Consider the following 20317-nt stretch of genomic DNA (forward strand, 5'->3'; position numbering starts at 1 on the left):
CAAATTGCTTTACAGCACTGGGGACATATCTGAAACAAGCTCAATCCATGCTTGCAATTTATAGGCTGACTCTAACCAAGATGTAAGTCTATGAAACCTGTTTAAAAATTTCTTCCCACCACATCCCACCAAAAGATGTCCCTGTTGGAGAAATGTGATGAAATGCTTGACAGATTGGTATGCACCAGGCTTCTCCAACCTGGTGACCTCCAGATGGATTGGGTCCCTAGTCCAGTCTTCCCCAGCTAGCATAGCCAGCATCTCCCAAGTATCCTGGGTATAGTCAGAGCTGCACAACATCCTCCCTGAAAGTTGACAACAGCTGCCAGTCAAGTTTGACAATAATGGGATAGATGGACCAATAGTCTATGTATAAGGCAGCTTCCTGTGTTTCACAATGCTCCAGCATGCAGCCAACCTTTTTCAGCAGCCCGATTTTGAAAAGTCTGTTTTGAAAAGTAACTGTAGATTTTCACCCAGCATTAACTGGTATTTGGCTCCAAAGTGATTTCAATCTGAAATACGCTCACATATTTAAATTCTACTTTAAATTATGCTTTCCTTGAAATGGACCAGGAGTTCCAGTACAGGAAAAAAAAGGCAGCCTTCAAAACTAAATACAAAGAATTAATTTGAAGGAAGATGATGAGATCAGAAAACCTTATTTATAAGCACTGATGACACATACCATTCTGGAAGCTTGCCTGGCTATCCTGTAAGCTGTCCAGCCATTGGAGACATTTTCCAGCTGCTGTTTGATAACAGTTTTTACATCAGAGGATAACGTCTTCTGACTGGCAACAAATATCACAGTAGCAAGAGAGACCTAATGAGGGGACAATTAAGAAAACAAACCTTTTCAGGTACAACAAAGATAAACTGCTTTAAGACTAACAACAGGAACATCAGGCTCAAAAGCGCCTTATTCCTCCTAACTTAAAATAATTGGTACTCATATCGCAATTTATAACCAAAATATACAGTGGTGCCCCGCATAGCGAGGTTAATCCGTTCCGGATTAACCCTCGCTATGCGAAATCATCGCTAAACGGGTAGGGGAAATGTATTGAAACGCATTAAACTTCGTTTAATGCGTTCCAATACCTTTGTTACTTACCCGTTCAGCGAGGATTCCAAGTGCCAGCAGCCATTTTCGCGCCTTCGCTAAGCGAGGGCAGGGCACGAAAACGGCTGCCGGCAGCCATTTCCGGGCTTCCGGCGGCCATTTTGGAACCGCCGATCAGCTGTTCGGCGGCTCCAAAATGGCCGCCGCAATACCCGATCTTCGCAATGCGGGTTTTCCCCATTGCGACGATCGGGGATGTTTCCGTATAGCGATCCCGAAAAAGGGATCGCTATACGGAAACATCGCTATACGGTGCACTCGTTAAGCGAGGCACCACTGTAGTTACCAATGACAATCAGCCCTCAGTCTGAAATCCTAGTTTGTGAGAAAATGAGGGATGTCATATACATGAACCTCCAGATGTGGTAAAATGGCAAGTCCCATCAGCCCCACACATTAATCTAATGAAGGATAATGGGAACTGTATTCCAACAACACCTGGATGGTCTCCAAGTTGTTCATCTCCACCAGGGCTTGAAACATTTTAGAATGTCTCACCAGTCAGTCAAAAATTTCACCAGTCAGCATGACCGGACTACATAGCCTTGCAATTTATGTTTAAACTTAAACTTTAATTTAAACTAGGCACTCTCTACATAACAATGCGGACAAACCCAAAATAAATATAGCTTGAGACTTGGGTTGCTTTATTACCTGCGTGCCTGTGGGGCCATGAAGCTTGCATTTTGAATGCCTTTCTTTTGAATGTCTCCAGCAAAAATAAAACTGAAATCAAATGCGCCTGGCCTCTTAAGGAGCCAGGTCGTTTGGTTGAAATTGGGAGCAGGGAATCTCCATATTCTCCAACATGGGACTACTCTACATTCTCCTGCAGAGCTATATATCTATGTGCCACTCAAATTCTCTTCTTGCAAGAAGAGGGCTGTTTTTCCTTTTGCAATGGGAAGGAGGAGGGGAGGACTGCATGATCAGAGAGAGAGAGAGAGGAGAGAGAGGGAGAGAGACTGAGGGTAAGGAGGCAAGGAGGGAGGGAGGCAGTTGTGGCTTGTCAAGCAAGCCCCAATCTCCACCTTACGCACCCTGGTTCCAACAAAATAACAAATTATCATTTGCTTTAAATCAGAAATGGAAGAGTTCACACTCTGCATGGAGGAGAGGGATAGGGAAAAGGACGTGGGAACCCATGATTTATTTTCACATCAAAACATTATTCTGCATTCTTGGTTTTAAAACATCACCAGTCCAGGCCCCAGCACAATTCGCCCTGGGTTTGGACATGCTTCCCTAGAGCTGCCTCGTGGATTTCAGCAGCTCTGGATTACAAACTCTGGCTAGCAAACATGTTAGTAAAATGTTATTTTATTAATTCTTGAGTACATAATAAAGAATAAGAAAAGTGAAAGGTCTCTCTACTTTAGCATCCTGTTTGCCACAATGATTAATCACATGCTTCTTTGAAGCCCAGAACAAGGTCATCGGGGCAGGATCCTTCCCCTGCTGTTGTTACAGTTTATATTGATTTAAATCTATCTAATTTTACTTGGAAGACCAGCAATCGTAAGATTGAATCCACGTAATGGAGTAAGCTCCTGTCGCTTGTCCCAGCTCCTGCCAACCTAACAGTTCAAAAGCATGTAAAATGCGAGTAGATAAATAAGTGCCACCACGGTGGGAAGGTAATCGCATTCCGTGTCTAGTCGCACTGGCCACGTGACCACAGAAACTGTCTATGGACAAACGCTGGTTCTATGGCTTCGAAAAGGGGATGAGCACTGCCCGCTAGAGTCGGACATGACTGGACTAAGTGTAAAGGGAACCATTACCTCTACCTAGGCATCCTTCTGTCTCAAGAGACTATGCTAACGTGTTCTGAATAGACGACTTGGAATAGCATCTAGTGTGACTGAGAAGGCCAACTCGAGAGTGACAATCCCTTCCACACTGAAGACAAATACAACCCGTCCCCTGTCTAGCTCCCTGATTTTGCTGGTTTGGGGACTGCCTTTTTGCCTTGGCCTTGCCTTGGTCTCTTCAAATTGAGAGAGGCCATGATGCACCGCCTGCCTCCAGGCTGAACGCTCAGATGTCAAGGTTTCCCATCTGTTGAGGTCCATTCCTAAGGCCTTCCGATCACTCCTGCAGATATCCTTGTACTGCAGCTATGGTCTCCCTCTGGGGTGATTTCTCTGCACTAATTGTCCATACAGGATATCTTTTGGTATCTGACTGTCAGCCATTCTCACAACATGCCCAAGCCAACGTACTGTAGATGTCTCTGTTTCAGTAATTTTACTCAAAATCACTGTGATTTTAGATGTTTTTCATATTTATTTACTTGCCTTTTTTCTAAATTAACTCTGTAATTTTCCTGCATGCTCTTCCACTTGACAGTTTGGGTTCCCTTTTCTGCACATTTTGGAGCCCTACAATAACTTTTTTTTGAGATACAGGAATGTTTCCCAACCTTGGGTCCCAAGAGGTTCTTGGACTACAACTCCCAGAAATTCTGGCCTACACAGGAATTTTATTCCAAGAACATGTGGATATTTTTGGAACCACTTTGGAACCACTTAGATACAACGATCTGAAGTGTTTCAAGTATGGCTGCATTAGAGTTGTGAAAAGGCATTATGACATTGGCTTTTTTCTCATTAATGCTTTTCCTCATCATCCCTAGCACAAAAGTTCCTCCTTTCACATTTTCACTGATAAAGCTATCTAACATGATTTAAATATCTCTTTTTGATCTGTCACCATCAGTTCAGACACCCAGCAATATATCCATGAAACAGGAATTTCTGTCCTGATGTGCGTCACTTTGCAAAGGACCTTCTGGGGTGCTTCATAAGCCACTTTCCTTTTCACCATCCTGAACAATTTGGCGTAATTATACAAACTTGGTCACCTCTCTGCTGGTCCCTAAGGTTAGCCCTAAAGAATCCACAAAGGAACACAGAAACCATGGAATAAGATCAAAATTAAAAAATAAAGACCTGCTCATTTTAATTTAAGGAACCAATAAGGAGGCAACAATATCGTACAAGTCATTTGCTTTCCATTGTGCTTGCTAAAGCAGAGACAATCAGAATGTCCACGTGAAGCAAGTGCCATCTAATGGCTGGACAGGGATTAAGGATGTGCTTGCAACATTGCTTAATAGAAATTCACACTGAAATTGGTAGAATTTACTTCTCTTGTGGGCACATGGTTCAGGTCTTAGGTGTAGATTTTTTAAAATTTTCTCTGCTAGCTAAATAACAGCATCTGTTTAATACCAACTTATGAGAGGCGCCCAGCTTTGACACGTTCCATAACTTTTATTAGAATCCTTTCATCTATGGCATTGCAATTAAAATTCTTGTTTCTAAATCACTCCATTCACTTATTCCTTGTGCTCTTTCATCAGTTGCTGAGCTACATGTCCTCAGTTAAGCCTCCAAAGACTGATCTTTCCTCTTCTAGGCTAAATTTAGTGGTCTCGTCTGTGTTTGAGCCCTTCTCACTGTCAATGCCTCTCCTTACACAGACAGCAGGAAATGTCTTACATAAACAGAAGGAAACATGGTACAGGTCTGCAAACTGTTCCTCTACAACACTGATTCCCAACCTTGGTTCCCCAGATGCTCTTGGACTACAACTCCCAGAAATCCTGGCCAGAACAACTAGAAGTGAAGGCTTTTGGGAGTTATCACCCAAGAACATCTGGGAACCCAAGATTGGGAACCAACCCTCTGTCGGAACAAGACCCAGGGATGAGATTTATTTATTTATGTATTTATTTGATGCAATATTGCAAAATGTCATACTTTCTACTCACTTTACAAGGACTGCTAACTGAATGTTACATGAACATTAAGACTACATCTTTCCCCCCCCCCGCTAGCATTTCTTCAGTTTGAGTCACCCAAGCCCAGCTGCTATCATCAACAATGACCCTGCATCAATCATTCTTACCAAAAGCTCTTGCTGTTTATCTGAAGCAGATCGTCCAATCATTTTGTAGAGATCCATTAGGTCTCCCAGCATTCCATCCCCCAAGACAGGCAACTGCATGGCAATTGCAGCCAAGCAATGGCAAATGTGAATCCTGGCAGCATCCTGTGCACTGTGCAGCTGCGTCAACAAGGATTCAACAATCGACTGGCTCAGGTGGGGGCGACTCTTGGCCAACTTCACCATGCAAGTGAGTGTGATCTGCATTAAAGTAAATGACACTTTCTCAGTATTCACTGCACAACGATCACTTTTCAAAAGGAGCTATATTTTGGTCACAAAATTCACATTACTCAGAAACTACAACACAGCAGAAAATACAGAAGTCGTTCGTCAAATCATCAAAGTTTCTAAACTGAAAACTATGCACAGGATGGTCATCAGGGACACTTCTTTTTTCCACCACTTTTTTTAGCATAATATAAAAGACTTAGAAAACAACTGTTCATTCCACACTCCTAGTATATGAGAAGCACTGGCCCATTTTGGCCCTACCACTAAATTATAGTATTCTATTAATGAGACTCATGGATCTCCCTCTCCACTTGCTTTTCTCTGGCTCACTATGAGGAGACTGGGAGCATCCACTTCCTGCTTTAAAATCAATCCCAGTTTATTGCTACATCCAAGAACTATGAACTGTAGTTTATCTGGGAATGGGCAACTAGTACTCATTGATGTTGCTAAACTACAATTCCATCAAGCCACCACAGCCAAGGAGGAACAATCTAAGTTACAGTCCATCATCATCTGGAGAGCCATGCTGCTCACCCAATGCTTAAATAATGGGTTTTTGAAACAAGCTACATTCAGCTATGTTTCTGAACCTGTCTTGTTCCAACTGGTCATAATTTAAACTAATGACAAGTTCCCAGCACAAATGTCTAATCTGCTCCATGCAATCAATGGTGGAGTAATTGCAAATTACCTCATCTTGTTGTACTAACCAAGATGGGGGAACATGTGGCCCTCCACATGACGGACCACAATTCCCATCAGTACCTGCTAAACTAAGAAATGCTAAAGGAAAATGGATGTAGCAGTTCATCAGCATGTCAAGGTCAAAGACTCCTTATCCTATGCTAATTCATGGTTTAACATTACATTCGAAAACAGGCCACTGAATGAATCTTACAATGTGACTTGAAGCAATTTACTGACTGCATTTAAAAGAAGGTAGATAAAAATCAATGCTTTAAAAATTTTTTTGAATCATTATTTGAATCAAAATTTAAATCATGTTTTAATTAAAAACCCAAACTTTTAATTTAAATAGTTAAAATGTTTTTTTTAAATTTAAACCACAATTTAAAACCCAATCTGATTTAAAAGAAGTTTAACAATACAATCTTCAGTAGTAATCCTGTGCATATTTAGACGTTAACTCCCACAAGACTCAGTGAACAATTATGCATGGAATAGCACTGTTAAATCCAATCTCTGTCCCAGCCTTCCAACTGCAATGTTTTCACTTAGGCCAGGCCTCAGGTTGCATACAACCTAGGCATGTACGGCATTACTTATTGCATAGAACAGCTAACACTTGTCTCAAGTATTTTATGGCCATTTATTCTAGCAAAAACTACTGCACACCTTGCATTCATTCAAGCACTTATGGTAGCATACAAACTTTTAAAAGAATAAAAACAGAAACAAATATATGGGGTGAAATCCCAGATGCACCGAAAAGCAGATTCTTGGTAGGAGTAGGGAACACCAGAGTCAAGATACACAAACGTCAAAAGGAAGGCAAGGATAGGCAGGACATGTAGGGCGGTGTCATGAAAAGCAGTAGCAGGTTGCATCCTGCCATTGTTCAGAGCAGGAAGCAGCCCCAACCAGAAAGTTCTTTCCAGGGAAAAGGTTGACTTGCTCTGTCATATTAAAGTTCTGTAACTGGTCCCACTCCCACCCCCACCCCATTCTCACCAGTAACAGTAAAATGAGTCAAAATCAAATCTGAATTAAGCCACATGAGGTCAAATCCTCTCTCATGCCTTAATCCACCAAAGGTCCCACATGCATATACAAGACGTTTTGGACTCTTGATTCTTCACTTTTTAATAAGTACATCCTGTAACATTCACCTATAGATTTCTACTTTTAATGCACAAGGTTACCAATCTTAGTCTACAATCAGAATGCAAATGAAGCATTTCCGCTATAAGCTTCTTAAACTTTTACACCTCGTACACAAATTAATATGACAGACAAAAAAAGATTTACATAATTTACCTTTAAAGTTGCTTGAGTACCTGGACTGCTGTTTTGGCTACAAAGGACAAGGAGGGATTCAAGGCCAAAAACTGCATCCTGCTCCAATGGTAAGAGATCTAAGACAAAAACATGTTAAGCCTCATTAGTTTAATGCTACCCACTCTGGCAGTCTTGACTGTGAAGGACAACATTTATGAGAGATGTCTTTTTAAATATTCTCCCTCCCACAGATCTATAAATCTGAAATACAGAGAACATGTTATTGAAAAAACATGGCAAGGTCAAAAGAGATTCAAAACCAAACAAATGCAAATCCAATCCAATTTAACACAACCACGGATGGTGACTCCACCTGAAACACTGTCAGCAGGATCTTGCATTAGATTCTTTCTGCCACGGGTGTTACGAGAGCAATTATTCATTTTGTCTACAAACCAAAAGGCAGTGCCATCTTTAGACTTCTTTTTCATCAAACTGGCATGAAGCAAAAAGCCAGATCTTTGGAGCCTGCTCAATCAGTTGCATGCCCTTCAATCTTGGCATCAGAGACTAATCAATAAATAAAATTTAACCAGCAATTACAACTTCAATTAACTTGCTGATTACACCGAATGGTATTTGAAAACCAGACAATTACTCTGAAAGACTGATGGCCCCTGTTACAAAAGTCAGAAGTGGGAAAGCTCTGGTTAGGAGGCATAGTACCTGTGGAGACAAGCTCAGAAAACTCACAGGAGAAGAGCATAACTGGTTGGTGAAGCCACAAAATCAGCCTAGCATTTCCAGTGGGTGGAGCAGGCGAGCCTGTCACTTGCCATGCTTACAGTGGGCTGGAAGTCTATCTTCTTCCTTTCCACTGAGGCCAGAGGCTTCGGTTTTTTGAAGAAGGGTAAGGAACAAAAGATTGAAGACAGATTTAAGCAGCAGTGGCCAAGGAGATTACAGATTAGCTGGCTAATCTGTAATCTGGTTGCTTGAAACTCAAACACTAGGAGGAGAAAAAAAAAAGATAACTCCGAAACGAGCTCTGGCACTTTTTGTGTCCCTCTTTGAAATCAATGTTAAGATGAAAGTGCCTGGCTTTCAGGTTCTTTACTTGCACATATAACTCAAAAGCCTGAGAAATTGTGATTAAAATGGCACTTAAATTTCCTAAACATGGTGAACCTTAGGAGAAATCATGGACAAAAGTTCAAGACCACCGTGTGTTTGTAATTACAAGCTTATAACACAGAGTTTTCAACCTAAGAATGATGTGCTAAATTCACTGAATTTCTATTGGCTTGGTGGTAGAATGATACAAAACACTCCTGGGGGATCAGTAAGAGAAAACAGGTAAGTTTAACATATTTGAGAGCTCAGGCTCTCAAATTTAGCAACAAATTTTCAAAGGAACTTCTGCTTCCAAGAGTAAAACACAACACAACACATTACACAAAATGCGGAGGAACCCCAGTCCATACTTTCACGCTTACCTTTATCCTGACAAGAAGCAGCTATATTTGTCAGAACCCGTACCCCATGAGCAGCAATATCCTGGTTGTTATAATAGCAGCACTCCTGTGCTAGTTTGATGAGATCAGATGACCTTGCTGCGGTAGCTGTTGCTCCTAGATGGGAAGCAGAGGGACACTTTTGAACACCGCAGCATTGCAAACTCTATCAAGGACTTTCTTTTCCATACTTTAAGAATGACAGAAAGTAGGAAACTGTTTCTGTAATGCTAAGCAATATTGGCTAGTCTCGTGGAGTAAGTTGGTGTGTGATTCTACACTACAATTAAAAAAAATGAATTTATGAAAATTCCCAAGCTTCTTCAGCTGGGAGCCATCACAACTGCTGTGCACCTCACTAGATTTGCATACATGCAAAGCCTTCAAGACAGAAATGGCACTTTTCATCCCACTGGTTGATTTAGTTTCCAAAAGAAGGCGAAACATGTTTCTGTTTCTCCCACAGAAAGACTCTGTACATCTGAGAGTGCTCGAGGAGGGCAGAAAGACTGGATTTTGTGTAAGTTTTCATGAGACATTTTTAGAAGGCACACACTGAATGCACAGAGGTTGTGGGGAGAAAATACCAGAGACAAAGAGAAATAATTGGGCTAGCAAGCTAACCCAACATTTCTGGACCCCTGCCTGACACTGTGCTATCCTTCCAAGTCTGTCTTCTGGCCACTATCCAGGTCCTCTGGGTTCATCCTACACCTGATTTACACCTCAATCGAGGAATACATCCATCTCTACATGCTGCATTTGGGTCCACCTCTCTATGTATTTTTAAATGCTGGCCATTCTCCAGCAGCTCATTATCTCTCAGTCTACCTGGCTTCAAAAGCCTGTTGCAAGGTTAAAATGCTTGCCCAACCTCCTTGCAAAAAAGCAGGACACGAAGTAATACATCATTTGTTGAAACCCAGAAGGACCACCAAAGGTAATAAATCGGACTTTACAGGGACTAGATCAAGAGAGAGAATTCATTCAAATGAGCCTGGAGGCTAAATGTGGCCCGTATGTTTAACTTGTGCTGTACTGTAAGCCCTGCACCCTGGCATGTTCTCAGTTAACAAGTGCAAACAATGTTACTAGCATGCAGGGCTGTGGGCTTGTGTACATACAAGAACAGAGAGAGGAAAAGGAAGATCTGGAAACAAATGAAGGGGCAGGAGCAGTATGAAATTGAGCCACACCAACAATGCATTTCGTTAGACCTGCAGACTTTCCTACACCCATTTGGCTCTTCAATTTTTTTTAATTGAAAAGTAGACATTCAGTCCGTAACTTCAGCTATTAAAATCAGCTCATAAAATTATTAACAGGGCTCAGAGGACTGAAATGGACTAGTCATACTCAGGTCTGCAAAGAGAAAATAGAAAACTGTGCTAGAACTGGACTGATCTAATTTATTCATACCTGGAGCAATGCTGAAGTACTGCTTGATGGCTATCGTTCCCGACAGCGTGGAAAGTACAGATAGCATGCCTAGTTTCAAGCTGTCATAAGGGGTTTGAAGAGCACATTCACAAAGTGCCTAAGACCCAGAAGAAATTATAGATTTAGTCCAAGGCAACCGTTCTCCATATGAAAAATAACAAAGATCCTCAATATATAAAGAACATGTTTTGACGATTCATATGTATACATCATTTCATCAAACACATCAGAGTTAGCAAAGCATCTCTGCTGAAATCATTTTTGCTAGTAATATTAAAAAATTCTTTGCAGTATCAAAAGCATATTACATCCTGATGTAAGGATACAGTGGTGCCTCGCTTAACGAGGATAATCCGTTTAAGCGAAATAGCTATAGAACAAAATCCTCGTTAAGCAAAATAAAAAAGCCCATTGAAACGCATTAAAAACCCTTCAATGCGTTCCAATGGGCTTAAAACTCACTGTCCAGCAAAGATCCTCCATAGGGGCGGCCATTTTCGCTGCCTGTAAAGCAAGGAATCCGTCCTAGAAAAGTGGGGGGCCATTATATACACCCGGCAGCCATTTTGAAACCTCACGATCAGCTGTTTTTAGATCGTCATAATGCAAAAATCGTTTCCCGAAGCAGGGAACCGATCGTTGGGAAGTGAAAAAAGCCCATTTAAAACATTGTTTTGCGGTCGCTTTTGCGAATGCAAAAACCTAACTGTCAAGCAATTTCCTCGTTAAGCGAGGCACCACTGTATGCTAAAATTGCTGCAAGGTTTTGGCTTACATTATTCACAGGACATACATTCATGCACATTGGACCACTTGGCTTCTCCCATGATCAGGAACAGCTAAGCTAATGACAAACAAGGAAGAAGCAGAAATTTCCCAAATAAAGTCAGCAGGCACATCACAAATCTGAATCCAGGATTTTAGGTCGGCTTCCTGTTCCTGGCTTCTCAGTAGTACACCAAGCCATGGTTCAGACCTAATGGGAAGCTTTTGTCTCCTTGCCACTTACTGATTGCTATAATATCTCCTGGTGGAAAAAATACATAGGAGTAAAGAAAATGTGACATTGAGATAAACTATATAGCCTAAAACTGCCAGACAAGATTAACCTGGAGGTTCCTTTGCTCACAGTTTACACTCTAGGGCCTAAACAAGGGATGGGCAACTTTGGTGGGTCTGAAGGACGTATTTTTTCACCCAGCCCCAACTATGGGCCTCATCAGGCCTGGAAATGACCAACAATTCCCCCAAACAGAATTCTGAGAAATCCCCCTTTAGCCTTCCTAACAGAAGGGAAAAACAGAGGTCTCCAAAAATGGAAAAACAATTTCCCCTCTTTTCTTTTTTGTGCTATTGGGGGCATTACACTGCTCAGTGACCCCCCCAATTACCCTTTGGGGCCACCATTTGACCACCTTTGCCCTACACCACGCTGTTTTTTTACTGATGCCATTTGAGATACAGAAAAATTCTGCCTCCACTGATCCTCATTCATAAGACTATTTCACTTCTGCAATTCATCACTTGAAGCTGTAGTCACTGATGATGAATACATCTGTATGGAATCACCCACAGAAGCAACCTTACTCAAAAATAGATTACAGTAGCGCCCCCTTATCCATTATTACAGGTTAAGCAGGAGCAAAAGTTACATCCAGTGGGATTGCCTCAATTACAGCATTTGAGTCCAGAAAAGGTTGGGGTGATTTTGCTTGTAAAATGCCATGCAAATTGTTCCCAATGGACTGTTGAGTGATCTACATCTCCTTCCTCTTGGCCACTACACAATAGGCCCTTGACCACTTGAAACAGTCCTTCTGGCGTCTCAGAACAGATGCATCAATGGCAGAGCAAAATGATTTCTCTGCTGCCAGCACTGCCTTTGGTAAGCCCTTCAATTAACTCTAGCCTGTATCTGTTTGGATTCACTCCAGGTTTTCAGTCACCATCACTCAGGTCTTTGTCCTATTTCACCACCAGGTGTCTAGTTTGGCTCCACTCTGCTTAAGAAGATGGTCCAAAAAGCCTTCTACAAAAAAATAGTAAAGACTAATGCTCCACGGCCATGAGTTTTCCTCAGCTCTCTATGTAAACAAGAAACATTCCTTCCAACAGTTAGTTTCTAAAGAAAGAGGTGCAGAGGCTAAGATGTGCTAAAAAGCTCTCTAATCCCCAGATATATAATTGTTTATTACATTTACAAAATCGTACCCTTTGCTAGCAGGCACTCCAGGCAATGTACAATAAAAACATTAGAACATGACATAAAAGACCACAAAGCAGAAAAAGCCATATAATAAAATTTAAAAGTAGCATAAAAATTAAAGAGTGATAATAAAACATTAAACTACTGTCAGAAGAGGACTGTTTATCAGTCATATAAAGCAGAAGGAATAGGTCCATCATTAGAATGCTACTGCTGAAAAGGTTCAACTGCAACCATTGTTTCACTAACTAAGGAATATATAACATGTCCTCCGGTAATCATCATGTGTTATGGGCAGGCTGGTATAGAAGGAGGTGGTCCTTCAGATATCCCAGCAACCAGTAAAGTCAGAAACTTGAAATGTGCCTGGAAGTTCTTGACAGATGTATAAGGACCACATTTTGTCCCAGAAATAAATCCTGAACAATTTTAAAGAGCTGCTGCACATCTAGACCAAAGGTCTATTAGTTAAGATAGAAGGGGTTAAAGGGAAAATTCTGAAGCTTTGTGCAACTTTAAGAATGTGCGTAAGAACCATTCCTGAAATAACTTAAAAACCAATAAATCTGTTTTTATTTCAATGTGAAGTCCTGAACGGACCTCAGTCTTTCATAGGAGATATAATTATCTCCTATGTAGATAATTATCTCCTAGTAGACATGGCCTAGAGGGGCAGGGTATTAATTAATTAATTAATTAATTAATTAATTAATTAATTAATTAATTAATTAATTAATTAATTAAATAAATAAATAAATAAATAAATAAATAAATAAAATTAGGAAAGAGATCAACTGGTGGCCCTTTATGACCATGGGAGCAACCCCCAGGCCAGCAGCCTCCCTGGTCAGTATGAGTCATCATCTCCTGTCACAACAGTAAAGCCAGCCTTCCCCTCCTCACACACCCTTTGCCCCATCACTTTACTGTTTCCAGTAGAGAGAGAGAGAGACTGGCTGTCTGATCAGTCTCCTTCCTTGATGATGGAAGCAATGCTCGTAGACGGCCAAGACTCTGTCAGAGTCCTGGCTGAAAAAGAAAAGGAGGTCCTTTCCCAAGGACCAGCCATGAACGTGCTTGAGCACCTCAACGCTTCGGCCCCAGGAAGGAATAAAGTTCCGTGGCCGAAGCTCTTGTCCCTTGTGGTAGCAGAGGAATACGCTCGTGCTGTGACGCCACTCTGCAGGCGCCTGAAGGAGCTGGCCGCCCTTCGGCCAGAAGGATCCAGGCTGCACCTTGGGTCTTGCCAAGGAGGAGTAAAACTTCCAAGTCCACAGCAGCTCCTTGTGCGGCTTCTGGTCTCGGCTGCCCCTTGTAGCCGGAGAGGGTTCTGGGCCCTCCAACTTCTGCACGCCCTACGGGCTGACGTCCATGAAGCCGTCGTTCAGCTTTGGGCAGAGCAGATCCCGGAGATCTGGAGATTTTGCCAGGCAGAAGGCCCGAGAGCGAGCCAGCCAGAATGGGAGCAGAAGCTTCTGCAGTTTCTGAGGAGAACTCTGAAAAACATAGAGGATGATGGGTGGACCCAAAATGTCATCATCAAACTGGAAGAACAGAGGCCCAGTTACACTGATGGGTCCCCGGAAAAGAGCTTCCTCTATAAAGTGCTGGGAGTGTCGCTGGCCTGTTGCAAGGACTGGGCGTTCGTTCAGGGCAGGCTGAAGGAGCTGGTGGAAAAATCTGATTTCCGGGAAGCAGCACAGATAGAGAAAGTGGCCAAGATCCTTTCTTTCTCTGCTGCGGGGCATTTGGGCCTCACTCTGGCCACATTAGAGGACTGCACAGCTGGGATGGCTGCCCTCCTCGCCCACCAGAAGGATGACCAGAACAGCAGGCGAGGCCAGCTCCACCAAGGCCTGGTTTTCATCTACGGCCAGATCGCCCTCCAGGCCCCGAAAGAGTTGTTGTCGCTGGAGGCGGGGACGGGTATTCTGAGGCGAGCCCTCGGCCATTACAGGGCCAGCTACCAACTCCTGGGTGTCACCGCTGAGAACAAGGGCACCCACATGGAGCTGACATTCTGCAACAGCGTGACGGACATTTGCAACGCCGTCCACGAAGCCCAGAATGTCAGCTTCTGGCTGGCCTGCAAAGAAGAGATCCTCAACACTTTGTTGGGCTTTCCTGGAAGGAAACGCTTCTTTGAGACATCCCTTTGCCCGACAGCCATCACAGCCGTAGTCTCTGTCAGCCAACTCAAGCCATGCCTGCTGGCTGAAGACCTCCGGTGTCTGCTGGCTCTCGTCACCAGGTGCCTGTTTCCCCTCCCTCCCCTGGAGCACCTGAAAAAGAGGGCCAGGACGGAGCAGGAGGCTTCCGACGCAAGTACACCAGGTCGATGGAAGCTATGGGGAACCTCATCCAGGTCCTCATGAAGGAAGATCCAAGCTCAGAGGGAACTGAGGAAATGATCCAGGTGATGGAGCCCTGGCTGACACGATCCGAGTGGATCCAAGAGAGGGCCCTGCAGGCCAGTTGCCAGGTGCTGGCTGCCTTCCAGGTCACTGCAGGTCTTCCGGAGGGAGAAAATCTGAAAGCCTATGGTGGCCGGGTGGTCTTCCTAGCCCCGTATACCTGGGAGAGCTCCAGCGAGTGCCGGCGATGGGCAGCCAAGGGCATCAGCCACTTGGTGCGCATTCAAGGCCGGTCAAGAATCACAGAGGAGGAACAGAAAGAATTGGATTCCACCCTCTGTGATCTGCAAGCGGAAGTCCCCCCTGATCTGACTGGGGCCTCGGCCACACTGGCTAAGGTGGTGAGCACCCACTTTCCTGAAGATCAGGTGCTGGACTTCGCAGAAGCCCTCCTGGAAGACCTCGCCTCCAGGATCCCCATCTGTCCCAGGGCTGGGGGTTGCTGGCTGCTCGCCCTCATCCAAAATCGTGGGGATACGATAAAGAGCCAGATCCCAGGGCTCTTGGACCTTTTCTTCATCCACCTGCCTGCCACCACGCAGTATGGCTTGGAGGAGGTCCTGATGGAGGCGGTCTCCACCTTGGCCCACCAGCACCTGGACACCGTCGTGAGTCACCTCCTCCGCCAACGCCTTCCACTGGCTTGTGGGACCAGCAGGATCTGGAGGCACTTAGGTGGGGACCCATCCCTGGCCTTGCGGATCCTCCCGAAGCTGCTGTCCTTCATGACCCGGCCGTCCATCCTGGGGACCATTTCCGGCTCTGGCCGTGAACAGCTTGAGGAGGAGGTGGGAGTAATAAGGCCACCTGTGCCATGTATGAAGTTCTCTTGGGGCTGCACATGGAGGCGATGGTGCGGAACGCATTTCCCCAGCTTCTGCACTCTCTCCCGGAGCAAGTGAAGTCCTGGCGCTTGTTTGCGGATCCTGCGACTCACCTGGAGGGCCTCCGTATGTTGACTGGGTGCCTGCTGCAGACTGGCATGCTTGAGGGCGTGCTCATCCAGAGGGTCCTTCCCTGGATGAAGTCGGGATCCTCAAAGCTCCGGCTCCTGGGAACCACAATCTTGACAGAGGTGATTCCGCTCTGCAGCAAAGAAAGGATCCGGCTGAGAGCCTTCCTTCCGGTCCTGAAGGAACGAGCCGAAGACCAGCAGCCGGACATCTGCCTCATGGCTCTGAGAAGCTTGGGCCGGCTTCTCTTTTGGGCACCAGTTGAGGTGAGAGGACAAAAGAAGGTGATACTTCAAGTCCTTTGCGGTCACCTACGCGACGCCCCGGTGGTGAATGAAGTGTTGGACACCTTGGCCCTCGTTCTCCAGCACCTCAGGTGGGGCAAAGTGGCCTCCGTCTTCAAAGACATCTGCAGGAACGTCACAGTGTTCCTGTGTGACGAGGATGACCACGTTCGCGGGGCGGCCCTCCACCTCTTTGCAGTCTTGGCCACCTGGACCAAATGGCAGTGCCCGGCGCTTTTTGCGGAGCAGGTGAAGCAAAATCTGGCACCCCTGCTCGTCTACCAGAGCGACCCGAACCGCAAAGTCTCGGAGGCGTGCAGACTTGCTTTTTCCCACACTCTGGATTTTGTGGCAGAAAAACGGCTTCGGCATCTGTGTAAGATGACCAACATCAGCTCCACAAAAACTATTGTAGACCTCTGCCAGCACCTGGTCAAAGAAAGCCCCAAACGGAGCGTGGACCTCCTGAGAAAAACGGCAAACTATTTCTCCAATGGCCAGGACGAGGTCCAGATGAAAGCTCTGGAAATTTCAGGGGCCCTTTTACAGAGCATTCCAGTGACAGAGATAGAAGATGAGACACTGCATCTTCTTCTGACTGGGCTGGAGGCATTGCGAGAGAGGGCCGGCCCAAACCTGCCGAGGGCAGCCGCCGCCACGGGGGCTCTGGAAGCCACGATCCTGAAGAAGAAGGCTGATCTTCTACAGGCCACCACCAGCACCACTCCGAAAGGTTGCACCTGGCAAAAGAGGCTTCTGTTTTGGAGGCGACACTAAATTCCATTCAGAACAAACAGTCCACCTCCTAAAAACGAACAACACAGCCAGACATTCACCAGCCATAGGACAAGATCCAAGACCTGGCATGCGGGACTGGAGGAACTGGAGGACAGAGCCCTGCAAGGAGAGGAAAAAAGGGGGACCGAGTCAGGGGTTCAGGTTCCAATGCATCGCCTCCTGTGAGATCCTCGCCTAATAGAGAGACGATCACGTGGCGATGAATTCTGTAGGTTGGTCCACCTCAGACCCATTTATTGATTTCTGGGTAGCCCAGATAACCTGTTTTTTATTTTTATTTTTTAAAAAAATGGCATTGAAGAAAACAGACAAAACCAAACAAGATGAATACAAGAGGAATACAAAATTTTATGAAAGCACGACAAAAATAAATGTGAATTTTAGGGAGGAAGAGGAAACGAGGAGAAAAGAGACAAAACCAAACAAGATGAATGCAAGAAGAACACAAAATTTTATGAAAGCACAACAAAAATATGTATTCGCGAAGGCTTTCACGGATGGAGTCTAATGGTTGTTGTGGGTTTTTCGGGCTTCTTGGCCGTGTTCTGAAAGTTGTTCTTCCTAACGTTTCTCCAGTCTCTGTGGCCGGCATCTTCAGAGGACAGCAAACTGTGCTCTGGGTAGGCTGGGAGTGGAGTATTTATGGCTGTGAGAAGGCTAGTTTGTGAGGCTGTTGTCCTGATCAGGAGATGGGTGATTAGTGTGTTTTGTTGTGTATTGTGATAAGGAGGGGAGATTATTTGTCCCTGTGGTTGATGGGTGTCATTAGTTGGTCTTTTGTGTGTAGTAATCCCCTGACCTTGTGGCTGGGTGGAGTTCGCTGACCTTTTGCACTCTGTGTTTTTGAGAGCTGGGAGCCAGGTTTTGTTGAGTTTCAAACTTTCCTCCTTCCTGTTGAAGTTCTCTTGGTGCTTGTGGATTTCAATGGCTTCCCTGTGCATTCTGACGTAAGGATTGCTGGTGTTGTCCAGTATTTCAGTATTTTGAAATAGAATTTCATGTTCAGTTTGTTTTAGGGCATGTTCAGCTACTGCAGATTTTTCCGGCTGTTTTACTCTGCGGTGTCTCTCATGTTCTTTGATTCTGGTGTGGATGCTTCGTTTTGTGGTTCCAATGTATACCTGGCCACAACTGCAAGGTATCCGGTATACTCCTGCAGTGGTGAGGGGGTCCCTTCTGTCCTTTGCTGACCGTAACATTTGTTGTATTTTTGTGGTGGGCTGGAATACCGTTTGTAGGTTGTGTTTTTCCAGAGGTTTCCCCAGGGAGGGCCTTTTTAAAATACTTCCCAAGATTGGATGTCCACCTCGACTGCTTACCATCATCATGTCCTTTCATGGGGAATGAAGGGCACTGTATTTTTTGATGGCTCAACATCAGATCCCTTTGACATCGGATTACAAAATATCTCCTGTATGGAGAATTAGTGCAGCGAAATCGCTCCAGAGGGAGACCACAGATGTGATACAAGGATATCTGCAAGCGGGATCTGAAGGCCTTAGGAATGGACCTCAACAGATGGGAAACCTTGACATCTGAGTGTTCAGCCTGGAGGCAGGCATTGCGTCACAGCCTCTCCCAATTTGAAGTGACCCTTGTCCAGCAGGCCAAGGCAAAGAGGCAGTCCTGAAAGCAGCAAAATCAGGGAGCTGGACAGGGGACAGACTGTATTTGTGTTCAGTGTGGAAGGGATGGTCACTCTCAAATTGGCCTTCTTAGCCACACGATATGCTGTTCCAAGTCCTCCATACAGAGCATGTTACCATAGTCTCTCGAGACTGAAGGATTCCTAATTAATCAATCACCCATGGGCAAAACACAAAACAAGACATGAAAATGAAAAAAGGGTGCTGAGGTTTTATCCAGTGGAAGTCACTCCACTGATAGAAGGCACTGTCCCCTTTCAGAAGAGGGAAGGAGACAGTTTTCAGTGATGCCTCTCCCTCTTGCAGACCACTTCAGATCTACTATTAAGTGTGAGTTGGGTAACTGACCTTGGTGTGGTGGCAATGGAGAATGAGGGCAGCACAGGAAAAAGAAAATTAAGGTAGGGAAGCAGCCTAATTTCTCCTTCCACCAGGAAGATGAGCCTTACTAGACACAAGCCTGTGTATCCCAAAGCTTGAAAAATGCATCTTGATAAAAGCTTCACTTTATCTTCCACAAACTACCTCTGATACTAAAGGGTGGCAATTAAAAACAAGATGTCTCTATGGCTTCTGGCCACATCCTTATGAAAACATAGCCAGGACTATGTATTAACGGCCCATTCTAGTTTCACCAAAATACTTAGTCTTCATACTGACCAATAATATGTCAGCTGGCATATTATTGGCATTGCTGGCAATAATATGCTAGCAACTGGTTTTGTCACTTCAGCTACAAGTCCTAACAGAATTTTAAGAATCAGAGAATCTTAGAATAATAGAGTATTTGTTTGAAAGGAAAGGAATATTGATTTTGCTGCTGTCTGAACCCTAAATTCAAGATAGCAGCCCACTTGGGTCTCAAAATAATTTTTTTTGAAAAAGCAGAGCAAAGTTAGAGAGAAATTCTGTAGATAGTAGACTTTGTATTAAGTAAATCAAGAAGCAAATTAGGGTTATATATTGCCTTGTAGCAATTTTAAATTGTTTTTTCTTTAAATTCAAGGAGCATTGTTAGAATAATGCAAAAGTCTGTTGACCAAAGCAACCTTCTACACAAGAAACTTGTTTAATGTAACCTTTTCACATTATCTTTTCAGAAGATTTTGAGAAGAATTTTCAAGTTTTATGCCAATCACTTCACAGTCCTAAGGGTTTTACAGTAGTCAGAAAGTAATGAGTAATTAATACTCTTTCAACATTTACTCACACAAATTACTTTGGGGGAGGAGGGTTACAACAACATCCATAACAAATTACCTTAAAAACAACTTTCCAAGGACCCAACAGAACAATAAACAACTGAACTGCTAAATAGCTCAATGAAAGATGGTGCACCACCCCAAACTGACCCGTTTCTTTCCGCGCTTCCGTTGCAATGGGCAGGAAGGTGGGCCAAGGGCAGGGGATTGTGGGAGTTGTAGTCTAACTTTTTGAAGCACCCCTGCCACCCCCTTCTTGAAGCAAACTGTTATACTCAAGCCACTGACATGCTGCCCTTTTTGCCTTCACTGAATGGATCCTCAGGGTTCAGGGAGAAAGAGGAGCAGCTGACTTTCTGTAGTGTGTTTGCTTGTCTCTCTATGACAGCCCCGTGGATTTTGCCCTCAGTGCTCTCAGTTCAATTTGAGAGCTTTCTCTCCCAGACGATTTACACATAGAGGCACACCACACCCGTGTTCACGGAAGACAGGGGAAGACCCCAAGTTCGACGTCCCTCAAAGTCGTTTAAAGTTGGTCAGGTGAGCTTTCTTCCCCCCCCCCCCCCGCAGCCAGCCAGCCACAA

General features: G+C 44.4%; 1 protein-coding gene across 2 annotated transcripts in view; it reads right to left on the reverse strand.

Moving 5' to 3' along the window:
• Window positions 1-20317, reverse strand: part of INTS7 (integrator complex subunit 7) — a 62353-nt gene that overhangs the window by 25611 nt on the left and 16425 nt on the right. For both annotated transcript variants that reach the window (XM_078382944.1, XM_020794634.3), the window contains 5 exons: window positions 10210-10327; window positions 8773-8907; window positions 7316-7413; window positions 5042-5281; window positions 689-826 (listed from right to left, as the gene is read on the reverse strand). In XM_078382944.1, coding sequence (XP_078239070.1) covers window positions 689-826; window positions 5042-5281; window positions 7316-7413; window positions 8773-8907; window positions 10210-10327 — 729 coding nt within the window. The remainder of the gene's footprint in view (window positions 1-688; window positions 827-5041; window positions 5282-7315; window positions 7414-8772; window positions 8908-10209; window positions 10328-20317) is intronic.

Source organism: Pogona vitticeps, chromosome 1, assembly GCF_051106095.1.
Source record: "Pogona vitticeps strain Pit_001003342236 chromosome 1, PviZW2.1, whole genome shotgun sequence".
Taxonomy (NCBI): Eukaryota; Metazoa; Chordata; class Lepidosauria; order Squamata; family Agamidae; genus Pogona; species Pogona vitticeps.